General features: G+C 38.5%; 1 protein-coding gene across 2 annotated transcripts in view; it reads right to left on the reverse strand.

Moving 5' to 3' along the window:
- The window catches only part of Ap3b1 (adaptor related protein complex 3 subunit beta 1), a 246636-nt gene extending 243773 nt beyond the window's left edge, over positions 1-2863 (reverse strand). The window contains exon 1 of one of the 2 annotated variants that reach the window (XM_047555616.1): positions 2583-2861. In XM_047555616.1, coding sequence (XP_047411572.1) covers positions 2583-2710 — 128 coding nt within the window. In that variant the 5' untranslated portion in view covers positions 2711-2861. Of the gene's footprint in view, positions 1-2582 lie in introns of both variants that reach the window. The other variant, XM_047555618.1, reaches the window with a different exon arrangement.
- Between the last annotated feature and the right edge of the window lie 16631 nt (positions 2864-19494).

Below are 19494 nucleotides of genomic sequence, written 5' to 3' on the forward strand. Positions count from 1 at the left end.
GACAAACCACCTGTGGTAGAATTTCAGCCAGAGGCATACAACCCAAATCTAAACATGAGGAAGCACCAGCAAACCCAAATTGATTCGCATGCTATAAAATAATAGGCTTGTATTCTTTAAACATGTCAAGATCATGAGAGACACAGAAAGGCTAAGGAAATAGTCCACATTAAGGGAGATTAAGAGCTTGACAACGAATGAGATGGTATATGATTCTGGACTGGATCCTATACCAAAGGGAAAAAAAAGCTATTGGGAGAAATGACAAAATTGGATTACATAGTACAGTTTGTAAACCAATGTTAAATTTCCCGAATATATTAGTACCATGGGTGTGTGAGAATATTTTTGTTCTTAAAAAAATACATTGTAAAGTTCTAATGGTAAAGAGACATGAAATACAACTCTGCAATGATTCAGAAGACAATAATAAGAATGTAAGTGTTTGTATGCATGTACTGGGAAAAAGAGAGGAAGGAAGGGAGAAATTGAAAGCAGTGTAGCAACCTTTTAAAATCTGGTGAATCTCCTTGAAGGGTAGTTTTCCAGTACTACAGTTGCAACTTTTTTAAAAACTTGAAACTATTTCAATGTAATACATTAAAAATTAGAACAAATAAAGCAGTTTTTCTTATATGTTCTGTCATTTGATTTTTGAAAGGGAAGTAGTATCATAATTTTATAAATGAGGGTATGTATATTCAAGAGAGATAAAGAATCACTTCCAGAACAGGAATCTTCTTGTTTCTTGTACAACTCCATTAGATTGCAGCTCAATGGTCAAAATGTTTCTAATTCCTGGAAGATTAAGGTTATACAGCTATGGTAAGTTTTAAACCTTTAGAGATTATATGCATTCCATAAATTTCAAGTAGTTAGTAGCATCTCCAAGCACTTTAGAGAATAGACTTAGATTAGAATGTCTGTGTTCAAATTCAGGAAGCTCTGTGATCTTGGACAAATTAACCATTGTGCTCCAATTTCCTCACGTATAAAGTGAAATGAGAGAAGTATCTGGTAACCACTCATAGGTTGTTAAAAAGATTGAAGAGCTAGGATGTAGCTCAGTGGCAGGGCACATGCATGTGCAAGTCCCTGGATTCAATATCCAGCACCACAAAAGAAAAAAGATTGAATATGATAATAAATGTTCAGAGGTGTGCACAACAAGCACTCAATAAATGTCAGCTCTTTTTATTTCAAATCTAACCTCAAGAACCCTGGTCAAAGCCATGCATCTTTTCAAATCAGGCCCAAATCTGATAAAATCTAAAAGAAAAACATCTGAGATGTTGACAAACCACAAAAGTAAATAAATTATAAGCAAATCACATGCAAAATAGATCAATGCAGATTGATAGGCTAATTCAACAGCTAAAACATTTTGTTACTAGAAATATAGACTTATAATAAGCTCCCTGTTAGATTAATTGCTAATCAATCATCTAAATGCACAGAAAGAAAAATGAAATGAGTTTTATTACTTTTAAACTTTTCTAAACTAGGAATAATGTAAAGAAAAAGACTGAATTTTACATACTTGCATAATAAGATTTCAATCATCTTAATGCAGTCAAAATTTAATTCCAGTTTCAATTGCCAGCACTTCCCAGAGTACCTTTAGTTAAAATTTAAGTTAAATTTTAATTATACCCTTCTGCCGCCTGCAAAGCTACCAGCACAGCTGCTTTACCTTAATTTAGCATTCCAGTGACAACCGACTATGTGACCATATTGTTGAGTACTGAGAGATTAAAAATAAGAAAAAAGTAAGAGTGATTACAATAAGATCTAAACAAATTTAGGATTTTGAAAGTTTAAACCCACTCCGTTCCTAAATTTAAAAATGGGGAAGGGAGGTTCACTTCTGGGTGGTGCTTAAAATAAACTCTTAACTAAATTTTTACAGAACTAAGTGAACACTGTTTAGTGTTCTTTCGCAAAATTTACATTTTTTAATTTACGATGTGTTCATTATAACAGTCTTTTTAATCATCCTCTACTCATAATCTTATTTTGTTCTGGATTAGAGTTTTTCATTTGTAGTGCAAAAGATATTACCTAAGAATACGAACGGAGGCCTTAATCAGTTTGTACATTCATAAAGAGCCTAAAACCACCTCTTTGCCCCTTACATTCCAGGGTCACGGAATAGTTTCTCATAAGCAATACTCACACTCACACTCTCAGTCACCCAAACACTCTCTTCGCCCTAAATAAGCGATTTTTCTCCATCTCAGATCCTACAGACATTAAATTAACTAGAAGTGTATGTTCAAAATTCAGACTCATGACCCAGAGAGGACCAACTCAGCGGTTCTAGGGGTGTGACCTACGCTCACCAACTGGTTCTTTCTTCACTGAAGTTTGAAAACTAGCAGAGACGCCTATACCCACGCACCCCAATCGCCCCAACATCTCCCACCACCCCAACTGACCCAACCCCACCCACCAACAGGAAACAATCCCGACCCAGACTCGGGGAGACCCCGGCTCTCTCCTGGCAGCCAGGGCCAGGCGCCCGCTCCTCCAGGGTCCTGGGCTCCTCCACCCTTCCCCTCTACCCAAACCTTTCTCCTCACTTCTTCAAATCGCTGCTAAAGAGGCCAAAGGCGCCGGAGGGGGAAATGGTCGAGGTCGCCTCCTGACCCAGCTCCGCCGTTTCCCCTCCTCCGGACTGCTCAGTGTACGCAAAACTGTTGCTGGACATTGCCGCGGTGCTGGCGGGGGTCGGGTTGGTCCTGCCGGGGGTTCTCTCCGAAGGGCTCCAGTCCCGAGGACACGGAACAAAACTAGTTCTCGCGCGGAGGGGCGCGCGCAGGCGCTTCCGGGCTCGTCACGGCACCGGGAGCCGCCGGGCGGTCCACCCCCTGCGCATGCCCAGAGTGCGAGCCGGCCAGAGCCCACCGCGGGCCGCTCCGGGCCTGCCGGGACTTCCTTTCCCGGGTTTTAGAGGTAGCCGAGAGGCTGGGTCCGGGTTTCGGCCAGGCCGGCTTGACTAGCGGCTCTTAAGTAAGTTTTATTGAATATGGAGATCCCGAGTCTGCACGGCTCTTTGCTTGACTGCTGCCCTACACCAATTGCTTTCAGATTTCTCCTGAAACACCAGATCAACTTTCCTAAACCCATCACGGTTACTTTTCCTTTTGGTGCCTCTCCCTCTAGCCAGAGTTGCCTCCCTGTCACACACGCCCCGCGCAACCTTTAGGCTAGACTTTAAGGAGACCCCTCCCGACCGTGGCTTCAAGGCTCCGCAGAGAAGCCACCATCCGGGTGAAAGCTTTGACACGAGAATCCTGGCACAAGCAATTCCCATCGGGAACTCACAGGGTGCGTCCTACCAGCTTCAAGCTACCAAGAATTAACAGAGCCACCTCTCACTCCCGGAGTAGCTCCTGTCCTCGGGGCGCCTCTGTCTAGGGAGCCCCGCGGGAATGGTTGCTCTACCCGGAGCTGCCTTCCCTTGGGGACCGGCTCCTGAAGAAGCAAATTTGCAGATGTGCTTGCTCCCAGCCTTCCGGTGGATTTCAGCTCGTGCCCCCTTCTCCTTTGCCTGTGGCCGGGTGCGTCGGGGAGGCTGTGGGGGGTGTTCTAGAGCAGAGTGTGGTCCTCAGTTCTGCAGAAGGCGGACGCTGCTACTGGGGAACTTCGGCACCATTGTGGCTGTAGGTGGAAGAGGAGGGAACGTCCTCCAAACTCTACAGTCTGGTCAAAGTTTTGCGCATTTTTTATTTTAAATCAGTTGTTAAAATACTTTGTCCATATGGATGATATTGACAATTTTATAGAATTTCACCTACGGCTGATTGATGATGATAATGACAGATAACTATATATTATATATGTGTTAGATGTAATATATATAATATATAAAATATAAAGGCCTGAGGATGCAACTCAGGGGTAAAGTCCTCCTGGGTTCAACCTCCAGTCACCCAAAAAAGTAACTCCATGTACTGAGGTGTAGTATTCCCATCTCTCCAGAATTTAAAAATCTGTTGTATATCCATAAAGCTTTAGGACGGAAAAAAAATAAAAATAAAAATTAAAAAAGCAGTGTTTACAACCAGAAGAAACATTAGTTCTAAAAGAACCAAAGGACTACTTACTACTCCATACCTCTCACCAGGTTAAAACCACATTTTTCTGTTTCCTACCAGATGTATAGTTTCTCCTGATTATTGTCAAATGAACTACATCTTTTCAAAAAAAAGATATTTTTTCCTAGCACTTTTTTTTAATTCATTTTTATTGTAAACAAATGGGATACATCTTGTTTCTCTGTTTGTACATGAAGTAGAGGCATACCATTTGTGTAATCATACATTTACATAGGGTAATAGTTTTCGATTCATTCTGCTATTTTTTCTTCCCTCCCACCCCTCCCACCCCTCTTATCCCTCTATAGAGTCCCTCCTTCCTCCATTCTTGCCCCCCTCTTACCCCCCATTATGTGTCATCATCTGCTTATCAGCGAGATCATTTGTCCTTTGGTATTTTGAGATTGACTTAGCTCACTTAGCATGATATTCTCCAATTTCATCCATTTGCCTGCAAATGCCATAATTTTATCATTCTTTATAGCTAAGTAATAGTCCATTGTATATATAAACCACAATTTCTTTATCCATTCATCCGTGGAAGGGCATCTAGGTGGTTCCACAATCTGGCTATTGTGAACTGAGCAGCTATGAACATTGTTGTGGCTGTATCTCTGTAGTATGCTGATTTTAAGTCCTTTGGGTATAGGCCAAGGAGTGGGATAGCTGGGTCAAATGGTGGGTCCATTCCAAGTTTTCTAAGGAATCTCCATACTGCTTTCCAGAGTGGCTGCACTAATTTGCAACCCCACCAGCAATGTATGAGTGTACCTTTTTCCCCACATCCTCGCCAACACCTATTGTTGCTTGTATTCTTGATAATCACCATTCTAATTGGGGTGAGATGGAATCTTAGGGTAGTTTTGATTTGCATTTCTCTTATTACTAAAGATGTTGAACATTTTTTCATGTATCTGTTGATTGCTTGTAGATCTTCTGTGAAGTGTCTGTTCATTTCCTTAGCCCATTTGTTGATTAGGTTATTTGTATTCTTGGAGTAGAGTTTTTTGAGTTCTTTATATCTTCGGGAAATTAGTACTCTATCTGAAGTATGAGTGACAAAGATTTTCTCCCACTCTGTAGGCTCTCTCGTCACATTGCTGATAGTTTCCTTTGCTGAGAGAAAGCTATTTAGTTTGAATCTATTCCAGTTATTGATTCTTGCTTTTATTTCTTGTGCTATGGGAGTCCTGTTAAGGAAATCTGATCCTAAGCTGAAGTGTTGAAGATTTGGACCTACTTTTTCTTCTATAAGATGCAGGGTCTCTGGTCTGATTTCAAGGTCCTTGATCCATTTTGAGTTGAGTTTTGTGCGGGGTGAGAGATAGGGGTTTGGTTTCATTCTGTTGCATATGGATTTCCAGTTTTCCCAGCACATTTGATGAAGAGGCTATCTTTCTCCATTGCATATTTTGGCACCTTTTTCTAGTATAATAAAATTGTATTTATTTGGGTTTGTGTCCATGTCCTCTATTCTGTACCGTTGATCTACATGTCTATTTTGGTGCCAATACCATGCCGTTTTTGTTACTATTGCTTTGTTGAAGTTCTGGTATTGTGATACCCCCTGCTTCACTTTTCCTGCTAAGGATTGTTTTCCTAGCACTTAACGAGACCTTCATTGAATTTTCTGATTTCAGTTTCTGTTCTTCTAAACCATCATGACAATAAGTATTAAGTTTGGAATACATATTTTTGAACTTTTTTTCTAAGCATAAAAATTCAAATTATGTGTGTGTGTATTTTTCTGAGTATCAGTTAAAATTTTAATACCATTCTTCCTCTTACTTTTTTATCTTAATATACTGTGAAACTCTTTCCATATCAATATATGGTTACCTCATAGCCAGACTTGGTGGTACTGATACTGTTGTGCCCAAAGGCTCGAGACCCCGCAAAGACCACCAGAGACCACGATCAATGCAAGCAACAAAGAGTCATTTATTAGCAAGCTCGAACCTGGTCCTCTGCGTCCTCGAAAACTGGTGACGCTGAGGCCCCGAGCCCTCCTTAGCAGGGTTTATATAATGAAAGGCAAGCAGTTATACAGTGTTCTTCCTAATTGGTTAACATATACAATTGTAAAGCATGTTATCTTAAGTTCTGAGTCACCCTGACCTCCGAGAGGAGGGTTGTCGTTAGCAAGGTTTGCTCTTGGGTCAGCCCCCCTGGCTTTCACAGATAAGATGAGAGACGGAAAATTCTTTACCACTTTCAGGAGGCTGGAGGCAGTTTGGGGAAGTCTGGGTTTATACAGGTGCGGGCTCCCTCTATCTTTCATTCCCCCCTCTCCAAGAGCATTTAGAGAGCCAATCTTGGGTCTCTATTGTTTTAACTCTCGCTGCTGCTTCACGGACTGATATTGGGCCCTTAGCACCATTAGCTGTACTGTATTTATTCTATCCTTAACAAAAGCAATTAACTTATTGATTATACAAGGTCCTCTAGTTAAGCTAGTAGCAACAATAATATGGGTCCCACTATAGGGGACACCAGAGTAGTTAACCAAGGGGAAAAATTGAACCAGGATTCAAACCAGCTCTGACTAGCTTCCTGTTCTTTCTTTCTGTTTGCTAGTCCTTCTCTGACTTTTGCCATGTATTCCCTCACTACTCCAGAATGATTAGCATAAAACTAACATTTTTCTCCCAGGGTTGCACATAGACCTCCTTGCTTACAGTCTTTAAAGGCAGGTAAATTTGGTAATTAATGAGCTTAGGAGATCCTTAACATTTTATTCTCCCGGGGCAGTCTCCAACTTCCAGAGGCAGATGGCCTTCATGGCCTTCATTTCCTCAATTTGACCCGATTCCATATTTCTATACTAACTGCCTGTCCCCAATTCTTACTTCATTTACCCCTCTAATACTAGGAACTCCTTCACTGCTGTAGGGAAAATGGGCAATGACCAATCTGGCTTCTTCGAGCTGGAAGTGGGCAGCGTGGGGCAAGCAGTTTGGAGTTCCCTTTTTAGAAATCGGGTCAACTGAGGGGTCCAAGGTAGAAGTCTGGTTGGGGAAGAGCAGGCTGTAAAGGCATCTGGGGTTGGGTGCTTCTATGAGAGAAGAACAAAAAGACATGAGTAATGAAATGAGATTGATACAATATAAATGTTGTGGAATCTGGAACATGCCAATGAATATCAGAAAGATGACATAAGTCAATAATTCCTCACCAGGGGTTGGAAGAACTGAGAAGTTGTTCCCATAACAAGGCCTAGCAAAGGCTGGAGGGGACAAGGCCTTTATTTGGGGACTTTAACATTGTCCAGGTTATCAGGAATGTAAACACAATATTTAACTCTTAATGTCATTGAGGTCCCCAGAAAATATAGTTAAGCTACTTAATGTCATCTGATTTTTATACAATATCCCTTTATTGGTATAGCCTGTGTTAAGTAGAGATCTCTATATTTCTGTTACTTAGGGCTAGATAATCATACTAGCAAACATAGGTAAAGCCTACCTGTGACTGTAGGCCTTAAACTGACTAAAATCTCTGGCAGTTTCCTTTGATAGTTATCAGGCACATTTGCCTAAGAATCTTTCTTTTGTAGCTTCCACTCTTAATTTTAGGGGGTTAACACAAGGATATATCTTAAGTTACTTTTAACTATTATTTCTTTTAAATGCCCAAGAATGGCTATATTTTGGTTTTAACTGTTTTGCTGGGTGTCCAAGATCAAGCTGGTCAAATTGACCTGGTTCCTGTCTTGTTAAAGAGTCAGCTGAGTTTCCACAGGGGTCACTCATAGAGAACTTAAGAGCAGTTTCTTAGCTCCATTAGTGCCATTGGTTAGGCAGGGTCTTCTCGATGAGGTGGCTTTCCTTGAAAGCATTAGGGGTGTCTCCCTTTTTCCATGACCCTCCTCTGCAGCAGATGCACTGAGTGATTTTCATCCTCTAGTCTCAACAATCTCCTTGATCAGGAGGTTGTGTGACCCAGAGTTGCAGCGCTCCTTAGAGAAGTTCTCTTATTCCCTGGGTTCAGGCTGACTTTGAGGGCAAGATACTGTTTTTGTTTTGTTTTGTTTTGTTTTTCTCTTGGCCTCTATATTTAATTCCAATTTCTAAGTTTGATCTTAATCATCCAGCAAGCCAGTCTCACCAGTCATAAAGTAAGAGTACTGGGCTTTAACTTTAATGTCCATAACTTTACAGTCATTTACCCTTTTATTAAAGTACTACCACATACTATTTGTTTTGAAGGTGATGGCCTATTATCACAAGTTACCTTGGTTGTATGTTCTGGAAGCAGCTACTTCTGCAAAACAGTAAAAGGCAACAGTTTTACAAAATGAAATTAGCGAGAGTAAAAACATATTAACTTGTATAATAGTTATCTTGAATTTTGGCTGAGTTCTACATTATATACCCTGTTTGAGATCACAGTAATCTTTACAACAAACATCAAACTTTTGAGCACAACTTTAAATGAGTTAAAGTCTGGCTTACTTTGGAGTCATTCTAACATGTAGCAGGGTGAGGCAGAGCCTTATCTCAGGTAAGGCAGGGCTCTTCACAAATCTTAAGTAAAATGTTCTAATCCTAAAGCTAATTTTTGCCCCTTTTGCCATGACCAGCATGACCAAATTTTCAAGTTCAGTGGGGGTCAAAGGAGTATTAGAAAATAAAGGTTTATAAACACAGATTTTGAAAATTAAGCTGAGATCAGATGGAGCTCTGTTCTCTGATGGAAATGCAGACCTAAACAGTTATGTTAGCAATCTTTATACATGTCTTATTATTAGGTTAAAGACTATGTACGCATTATTCTTTGTTTTCGGAGAGTTACAGAGACTAGAACATCTACATAACTTTTTCCCACAACTGCAAAGTGCAATGTTAGGAATTCTGTGTAGCTCTCAAAGAAGTCCACTGTCCAAAGTTACTGTAAGGTGGGCAGGAACTAGAGAAGGGAACTGATGAAACACTGGTTATCTAGCAAAACAATTTCTTTCTGTCCAAGAGCTATGTGCCTGAGATCAATGTAAGAGCTGATAGGACTCCTGTACAGAGCCTCCCCAGGGAGGCTACTGCCACAGCAGTTAGGCATCTTGTGCTCCTACACAGGAACACTCCCAGGCACCAGGCATGCTATAGTCATGAAGTCAGGGACCCCAATCTCAGTCATTGTTGTTCCATTTTTGCTATTGCGCATTACACTCTTTCTTAAATGTCATTTTAAGAAATTTACACATATTGATTCCTGAGTCCATATGAACATTAGTTAACACAGTCTAACATTATATCCAAAACAGGAATCAATCAAAGAAAGGCTGAGAGAACTTTTAACTTTTCTTTTGTGTAGCAAAATGCTTTCACCTTCTACAATATGAACCTTTAAACAAATCAGGCTGTCGCTAACTCTTAGATATACATTTACATTTAAATTTTTATCTCAGTGAAATAAGTAACCAATTTTACATATATACCTTACTGATAATATGTCCCATAATAGAATATTAAATGATAGAAATAAATCCCCAATAAAATGTACTCTTTAAGTTTAATATTACCAGTACAGACAAGTTTATTCTGGAGAATAGCAGCTTGACAAATTTCCTGCTTTAAAAACTTGTATACCTGGAAAATATGAATACATTTAAAATACAAGGAGTGACCATTTCACAATTACCTTGACACTTTAATCTTACTAAATTCAGTTTTTAAAGAAAAATTTAGACTCTGTAACATAGTGCAATACTCTTAACAGTTGTTTAACCATAATTGTATAAACCCCAATTTTTAAGACTAATTGTTTTAAAGAATAAAACTTAATAGACACAAAGTTAAGAGTAAATTAGTGTTTCTAAGAAATCCTTGTTATTTTACCATGTCATTTTACCATATAGATTAAACTTTGGCTTATATCAGAACATTAGTATTTCACCTTAGGAAAAACCTTAAATAGCTTTAGCTGTCTCACATACATACAACCAACTTAGTTACACACAGACTTGTTGAAACTTGCCCTTTACTTACACACAGACTTTCTTAGCACTTACTTAGACCCTCATGTATTCCATCACACAAGCACTTTCTTACCCAGAAATATTTTCTTTTCCTTTTTATTAAATATATTTCCATACCCAGAACCTTTTATTTTCTCTTCCTATCTGTTGACCCCTTTTTGTCCACATTCTGAAACAACTCTTATGAAATTTTTGAATTTAGACAAATTACTCCAATTTAACAAGATAAAATACTTTGTGGTTTATAGTACTCTAACTGAAACACAGTGAAAGGGGAGATGGTAACTCTAAATCCAAATCTAAGAGCTCCTTGGAGCTTTGCAGAACTGAAGGGGGAGCAGGGGGAAGTGGTAAGGGAGCAGATGGAATGCTCACCCTCTGGCTTGAGGTTTTATCTGTTAGAACATAACTCTTAATAACCTTGTTTTTAGTAATGACACAAAGCGATTTTAAACACTTTTTAATTTACCAACCTATGAAACCACCAATAATGTTTAAGTATGTTACTCCATGGAATTTAAGGAGTTAAAAGTACTTGATGTCATTTAACAACTAGCATTTTAACTTTGCAAATTAATCAGATGTCACTAACAAACACATTTGAGTAATCCCATACATGTTAACTCTAATTCACTTATTCTGTAAAAACCAAGATATCAGACAAGTGTCCTGAACAGTATTTGCTGTCTCTTTCCTGTTGAAGAAAAGTCCTAGAAACAATTGATATTAGACATTGTTTAACATCAACATTCCATTAGCCTGACCACCTAGAGACTTGTGAGTTATTTCTAAAGACATTTTACTTTTATTAGTTTACCCAATTTAAATCGAACCCTTTTAAATCACGTGAATAAAAGTATTTGGATCCATTTTTAAATTTTAATTTTAGGAGCGCTCAGTTTTGATACAGACAAAACATGACATTAGCATGACATATAAATAATACAAAATCAAAGGCCTTGTAACTTTATAGGTGAATCTCCATTGCAATGTAACAGATGTTCAAAAAATCTAGTTGAATAAAAAATAGAACTGATCAAAAAGAAAAAAATCATTAACCTAGGTATGCAGGATCAAAATTATGAGCTCAAAAATACAGCATTAGAGAAAAACAAAACAAAACAAGAATCCTAGAGAATGAGTTAGTTCTGTGTAGCAGCCCAGGAATTTAAAACGGACACCTTTTTTTTTTTTCTTTTCTTCAGGTTACCCCCCTTTCCCGCTGAGACTGCTGCAGTTTACATTCCAATGCAGGCTTCAGCAAGGCCAGGCAGGGAGGAGGGGGGATCACCTAGGACTTTTTAACCCTTTTTCTTCCTGGTTGAGAAATCAGGTTAGGTTTGAATGCAGAAAATCACAAAACATTATTTCTTACTACTTTTGAGGAATGGAGCTGCTTAGCTCTCTGCCTAGGGGGATTGGAGTAAACAAATCTCTCAGGAACAAGGAGAAGGACTGTAAAGTACCCTGCAATGAGTATCCCTAAGCCTAAGATCGGATTAACACAATGAAGAATTTAATATGAGACAAGAGTAATGACCATATGGTACAATACACAGACAGACAGACATATAGCGCGCTAAATCAGAAATTGACTAGCTGGTATTTTGTCAACAAAAACAAACAATTTCCGATTGTGACAAAGAGTTGCCCAGATGCAACACAATGCCCAGATGGGACAAAGAATTACCCAGATGGGACAAAGAATTATCCAGATGCGACAGAGTCGCCCAGATGCAGCACAGATGCTGCCCAGATGTGACAGAGTCACCAGATACGACAGAGTCGCCCGATGGGTCGAGGGGACGTCTCCCAAGACCCTGCTGGGGTCCTATAGCGCATCCGTCCGCCAGGACTATGCCAGCCCAGAACCAGAACCTGCAGGCAATCCAGACCAGAAAACGCACGGCAATGCCTTACTCACTGGCCGAAGGTGTCACTTATGACTCTATGATCAGGTGTCTGGGTGGGCTTGGGGCATCCCAGGCGAGCCCCCATATGTTGTGCCCAAAGGCTCGAGACCCCGCAAAGACCACCAGAGACCACGATCAATGCAAGCAACAAAGAGTCATTTATTAGCAAGCTCGAACCTGGTCCTCTGCATCCTCGAAAACCGGTGACGCTAAGAGGCCCCAAGCCCTCGTTAGCAGGGTTTATATAATGAAAGGCAAGCAGTTATACAGTGTTCTTCCTAATTGGCTAACATATACAATTGTAAAGCATGTTATCTTAAGTTCTGAGTCACCCTGACCTCCGAGAGGAGGGTTGTCGTTAGCAAGGTTTGCTCTTGGGTCAGCCCCCCTGGCCTTCACAGATAAGATGAGAGACGGAAAATTCTTTACCACTTTCAGGAGGCTGGGGGCAGTTTGGGGAAGTCTGGGTTTATACAGGTGCGGGCTCCCTCTATCTTTCAATACCACAGTTTAAGGTGACGAGTCCTGCTTCCTCAGGTGTTGAAGCATAACGCCAGAGAAGCTCGTGTAGTGTAGAAAGTAAGAAGCTTTATTAAAGAAAAGTAAAAGCAGACTTCTGGGTGGAAGAAGGGGACCCAAAGGCCCAGTTTTGCATAAAGTGAGAAGCAATGGGCAGGGGGAGGGCCAAGGTGATTCAGGCAGGTAAGGGCCCAGGGGGCATTAATTAGCATCTCCTTGTCTGTAGTCCCTGACAAGGGCAGGTAAATTTGGTTATCAATGGACTCTGCAGGTCCTTGACATTCCATTCTCCCAGGGTGGTCTCCAACTTCCAGAGGCAGATGGCTTTCCTGGCCCCCATTTCCTCCATCTGACCTGATCCCCTATTTCTACACTAACTGCCTGTCCCCAATTCTGGCTTCAATACTTGCCTCCACCAAGCACTCAAGAGACTGAGGCAGGAGGATTGCAAGTTTGAGGTCAGCCTCGGCAACTTAGCAAGACCTGTCTCAAAATAAAATAAAAAGTACTGTGGATGTAGCGCAGTGATACAGTGACCCTGAGTTCAGTCCCCAATCCCACCTTCCCCCTCCCCCACCACCAACAACAAAAAGAATATGGTTACTTCATTGTTTTTAAAATCTATATAGGATTTCATTTTATAGTGACAAAGATGCTTTGCTTGGTAAAACTTTAGTGAAGATTTTGAGCCTTCTCCTAAGCCCATGTGTGCACTTCCTTGTAGAATCCAGTTGTACAAGGAATCATTAAATGCTATTGCCAAGGGATTTAGCAAGAATCCTTCATACCTCCATTTAATCAATATCTGATAAAATGTTTTCACTCCCCAGTTTTGGTATCTGATCATACTGTCATGCCATCAGCAGGAATCCTGTTAGGTTGGTTCAGCCAGATTTCATTCCTAGACTTAATGTCTCCCTTTGGCAATTTTTAAACACTAACCCCCTGCTCCTTGACTATAAATGTCTGGTGTATTCAGAATGGACCCCCATATTAGGATTTTTTTCTCCCCATTACAATAGTACTGCATAAAAGTTTTCTACATCACTTTTACTTTTATATGCCTCTGGTTTTCTTTATTTATAAGTGCACTTTATTTATTCAATAGCCTATCAACAAACTATTAGAGATTATTCCCAATTTTGGATTATTATAACAATTTTACCAGTGCATATCGTTGTACCCTCACATCAAAGTTTTCATAAATTATAATCCCAGAAGTCCAACAGCTAGATAGAATCACATGTACACTTAAATATTTTGATAAAAGTTAGGCCAGGACACATGCTTCTAGTCCCAGATACTCAGGATCCTTGACCTCAGGAGTTAGAGGCCAACCTTGGCAACATAGATAAACCTCATTTCAAAAAACAATTGTTCTTTTTTGACAGATACTGCCAAATTTCTAACCTAGAAACAGTATACCAATTATGTGCCCAATATTCCTTTGTCTCACCATACTCTTTCCTGCAATGTATATTATAAATCCTTTTCTTGTTCGCTAATTTGTTTGGGAAAAACAATAATGAAATCTTCATCATTTTCATTATTGTTTAAACTTGCATCTCATTATAACAGGCAGACAATACAATTCATTTGTTTAAATAGGAAAATTTTGAGACTAACAGGTGACACTGGTGGTAAATTTTCTGAGAAACATATGCAAACTATATAAACTAGAACTTTCCCAGGGAAACAGAGATATATGGTTAACCTAAATATGTTGTGTAAGGGGAAAAAATGCAGCTCAACTTGGGACCCACGGCGGTAGCCGCCGCTGCGGGATCCTGCTCGCTGGCTTGTCTCAGTTGTGGCTCACCAATAGCTCCCAGAAAAAATGCTCCACAGACACGAGGTCTCACACAGGAGACTTTATTTATGCGGACGATTAACATGTCCACTCAGGTCGAAAAGAAGGGGAAAAAGAGAAAGATGGCGTGTGGCTTCTCCCAGATATTGGAATCTCGCGGGTTAGAAGGAACCAATAGCGGAGGAGAATTCTTGCAAGCTGACTGATGAACCAATAGCATGTTAGGACCTAACGTGGGAAGCAGGAAAATGGTGACAGCGTAAGCCGGAAATTCCTATAATGTAAGAGGCGGGTGGAGCGCAGATTGACAAGTGGTTGAGAGGCGGGCAAAATGGATGTACCTGATGGGAGTGGGGGCAGCTTTATACATTACATATTGGAGTTAAAATAAGCATATATTAAATGACCATCTGATTTTTTCTTTTATTAATTATGCGAACTTGGCATTCACTTATTTTTAAGTGGATAATTTATCTTTTGTGTGGGCACTTTACAGAGAGTAAATGTTAACTATATTATTTTCCAGGAGAGAATAAGTTTTAAAAAAATTGATTTGAGGCTAAGGCAGGAGGATCACAAGTTCAAAGTCAGCCTCAGCAACAGTGAGGTGCTAAACAACTCAATGAGACCCTATCTCTAAATAAAATACAAAATAGGGGTGGGGATGTGGTTCAGTGGTTGAGTCCCCCTAAACTCAATCCCCAGTGAAAAAAAGTAGTGGAAACCCAGGCACTGTGCCATGCAGTTGAATGCAACTACTCCAGAGGCTAAGATATGAGGATTACAAGTTGGAAGCAGCCTCAGCAACTTCTATTTTTATTTTTATTTTATTTAGAGAACCTGTCTTAAAAGAAAAAATATAAAGGGCTAAGGATGTAGTTTAGTAACAGAGCTCCCCTGGACTCCGTCTCTGGTAATAGGGTGGGCAGAGAAGGTAAGAGGAAATCAAAAAGATTAAATAACTATAGAAAGTAATTGGAAAAGTAAAAAAAATCTACCATCAAAAAGGTAATAGACTGATACAGTTCTACAGGATCTTTAATCAGTTTTCTATTTTTCTTGTTTTAAACTACTACTGAATTTTTTAAGAAGAAAAAGACAAGTACTGCCCAATATATTTTCCAAGATTAGCATTACTGATGTACTAAGTTTTTTAATTCAAAAAAGAATATACTATCTAAATTCTAAACTAATATTAATTGGAAAACACAATAACCCAATAAGTTTTATTATATGATAAAATGATTTTTTAACATTAAGAAACCCACAAGCTGGGCACCATGGCACAAGTCTGTAATCCCAGTGGCTCAGATGGCTGAGGCAGAAGGATTGCAAGTTCAAAGCAAGGTCCTAAGCAACTTAGTGAGACCCTCTCTCTAAATAAACATATCTAAAATGGGTTGGGGATGTGGCTCAGTGGTTAAATGCCCCTGGGTTCAATCCCCAGTACCAAAAAATTAAAAAAGAAAGAAAAGAAAAAGAAATCCACAATACCTATAAAATAGAAATTGAAAATGTGTTTATTAATATTTTACCAGCACTTCTGATTTTAAAAAATAAAAATGTAGAAAGAAAAGTAAATATAACAATCCCTCAGGATCCTTGGGTTATTGTTCCAGGACTCTCAAGGATATCAATATTTGCTATTGCTCAAGTTCCTTACATAAAATGGCACAATATTTGCATAGAAGCTATGTATATCCTCCCATATGCTTTAAATCATCTCTAAATTACATATGATACTTAATACATGTTAAATGTTAAATAAATAGTTGTTATACTATCTTGTTTATAGAAAAAGGACAAGAGAAAAGTAAACATGTTCACTACAGACAAATATTTTTCTTTGAATATTTTCTGTTTATGGTTGATTTAATATGGAGATCTGGAACCCATGGATTTGAAGGGACAATTATATTCTTACCATTATTATGTATATATAAACAGGTAGATGAATGGATTATGTGACAATACTGCCACAAAATACCCAACGTAAAATGCACAACATATTTTATCAAGTTTGTTGTGAAACATCAAAGACATTCCAACTAAAGTCTGAAAAAGGACCAAAATGCCTATTGACACCATTACCATTTAATATTGTTCTATACTTCCAGCTAATGCAATCAGACAAGAAAAAGAAATTAAAAAATAAAGAGTAGAAGAAATTATCATATTTATAAATGATATTATTATCTCAGAGAAAACTCTTAGACTTTAAAAGTATTTAGCAAAGTGACCAAATTCATAACAGCATTCCTACACAGCAACAGAATCTAATTAGAAATCTAATTTTAAAAAGACCTATTCCACATAGCAATAAAGAATCTTTAAGAAATCAGCCTTACAAAGTATGTAAGATCTAAGGGAAGAAAAACTATAAAATTTTACCAAAGGGTGAAGAGCAGGGAAAAGACCTGAAAAGGAAGTCTATATTTCTGAACAGAAATAGTCAAATGAATATATTTATTTATCAATTTAAAAATTTAGTGTTTCAAACCTGTAGTCCCAGCTAATCAGGAGTCTGAGGTTGGAGGATCACTTGAGTCCATCACTTTGAAACCAGCTTGGACAACATAGCAAGACCTCATCTCAAAAAAGAAAAGTTAATTTTCAATTTTCAGTCAAATTCAGCTTCAATCAAAATTCGAATTATTGACTAGGTAAATTGATTCTAATGTTCGTCTGAATGAATAAATAGAGCTGACAGCAAGAAATTTTTTTGGAAAAAAAAAAAGAGAGAGAATGATGACTTACCCTACAACTCATTTAAATATACTGTAAAGTTTGTTAATGACCTAGGAGTAAACAAATTGATTGGTAGAACAGAATAGAAACACTCAGCTACATGTAGGTATTGACATTGTGATAAAGTTAACATCTAGATCACTTAGAAACAATATAAGGTACCATAAATGGTACTGCAGCAAATAATTGGCTACAAGATATAAAATAAAGTTAATCTCTACATTCATTTCTTATGAGTCCTATAACAAACTACTAAAAACTCAGTGGCTTAACACATAAACCGACTCTCTTACAAATCTAGAGTCCAAAAAATCAGAATCAAGGTATCCAATTTAAGGGAATTTCAGTTCCCTGCAGAGGCTCAAGGGAGAGAAGCCCTATTTTCCTTTTCTATTCTTCAGAGCAGTATTCCTTGTACTCCTTTGCTTTTGGCTCCTTCGTCCATCTTCAGGATAGCAGCATAATATTTTCATCTGTCTCTGCTGTCCTCACTGGCCTCCTCTTCTGCGTCAGATCTCGCCTTGCTTTCCTAATAATAAGAACACCTGCGGCACTGGGGCTGGGGCTCAGTGGTGGAGCGCTTGCCTAGTGCGTGTGGGGCGTTGGGTTTGATCCTCAGCACCAAATAAAAATGAATAAATAGAATAAGGGTGTTGTGTCCATCTACAACTAAAAATATTTTTTAAAGAACACTTACGATGACACTTTTTAAAAAAATATTTTTAAGTTGTTGATGAAACTTTATTTTACTTATTTATATGTAGTACTGAGATCCGAACCCAGTGCCTCGCACAGGCTAGGCAAGCATTCTACCACTGAGCCACCACCCCAGCCCCCTTATGATGGCACATAAATTCCATTCAGATAATCTGGGATAATTTCCTCATCTCAAAAGCCTTAATTCAATAACATCTGCAGTTACATCCACATTCACATAAGGTAACATTTACATTTTCCGAGAATTAGAATCTGGTTGGAGGTCATTATTCCCTACCATCATCTTAACTCACAGAATGCTAAAAATAAATTCCAGATTGATTAAAAATAAACTACAAAAATTGTTTGAATTTTAGGAAAAGAATTTCCTGATTGTGATTGTCTCATGATTGAGAATTGGTGTGAATTGGTTTCTAATTCTAGATTAGAAACAATAAACAAATATTTGTAACACAATGTGTTCTATATAAACACCCAGTTTTAGTGCCTTTACAATTCTGAAAGTCCTTTCTTCTATATTTAATTAGAATTTAAAATTTATAGGATTAGTGAAGACATGAGGTTCAAATTTCATATGTATTTTCTAAGTGGTAATTTGAATTTATAATAAGGAATAAAGTTACTCCTAATTTTAAAAACATTTAAATTATGAAAGTTGGAGAAAAGATAATCTAATCTCTAAGAACTGAGTTTCCCTGAGTTCTTAAAATGTTTCAAATATGGTAATTCTCCTGCACTTACCATAGACCTGCTTGAACTGTCAATCCTTGATTTCTTGACTCCATTGTGAACCTCTTCCTCTAGTTTACACTCCTGGAGTCTGGCCTTTCTGTTTCTCACCCACCAAGCTTACTCCAACCTGACAGAACTTAGATGTTGAACTCTACCAGGGACATTCTTTGAATGGGTCTTTAAAAAGCAGCTCCCTTAGCTTTCTTCAAGTTTTATTCTAGTCAGGCATTAACTCAAATATCATCTCTCCAGAAAAACCTTTCCTTAGTACCCAATCTAATGTGCCACCTCTTTCCATCCCCATCCCAATGTTCCTAGACCACTGATCTGTGTAACAAGTCTTGCTTCACTCTCTGATATAACCCAGAAGCATTGGATTGGATTAATAAGGTTGATTTTTACAGATAGAATATGAAGTTTAATTTGCCATAAACATAAAATGTCATGTGCTCCTATCTAAAGAAACTTCATGATTTATTATTTTGCAATATGAAGAATTCTCTGTAATTTAATGTATGTGATCTTCTCATTTACCAAGCATTTGGGGATTTTCATACTTCAGATTTGCTGAAATGGGAGATCCTACAAACTTGCACTCTGAAAATGTCACAACTTCGTTATTTTATAAAGAAATTGATCAAGAAAAAGGCAATGTAGTCCACTCCATATTAGGTAATGACTAATACTTTAAATGATGTTTTAGAAATGTAGAGAGACTTTATCACTAAATATCACAAAGGAAACATTTTAGGCCACTTATAATTCTCTTGTTTCATTTTAGAACTTTAGATGACCTTAATCTCAGAGGTAAAGGCTTAAGTTATGATCTCGCTGTCATACTTTTCCTCATATTCCCCTAATGCACTGAATTTTTTATTCAGTCCTAAGATTTTGAAAAAATGTAAAACCCAGGGAACGTAGGGAAGTGCCACGGATGCATTGGTCTGCCCAAAATCTCTGCCTTTATGTCATTTCTCTGAG

The sequence above is a fragment of the Sciurus carolinensis genome, chromosome 6 (assembly GCF_902686445.1).
Source record: "Sciurus carolinensis chromosome 6, mSciCar1.2, whole genome shotgun sequence".
Lineage (NCBI taxonomy): Eukaryota > Metazoa > Chordata > Mammalia > Rodentia > Sciuridae > Sciurus > Sciurus carolinensis.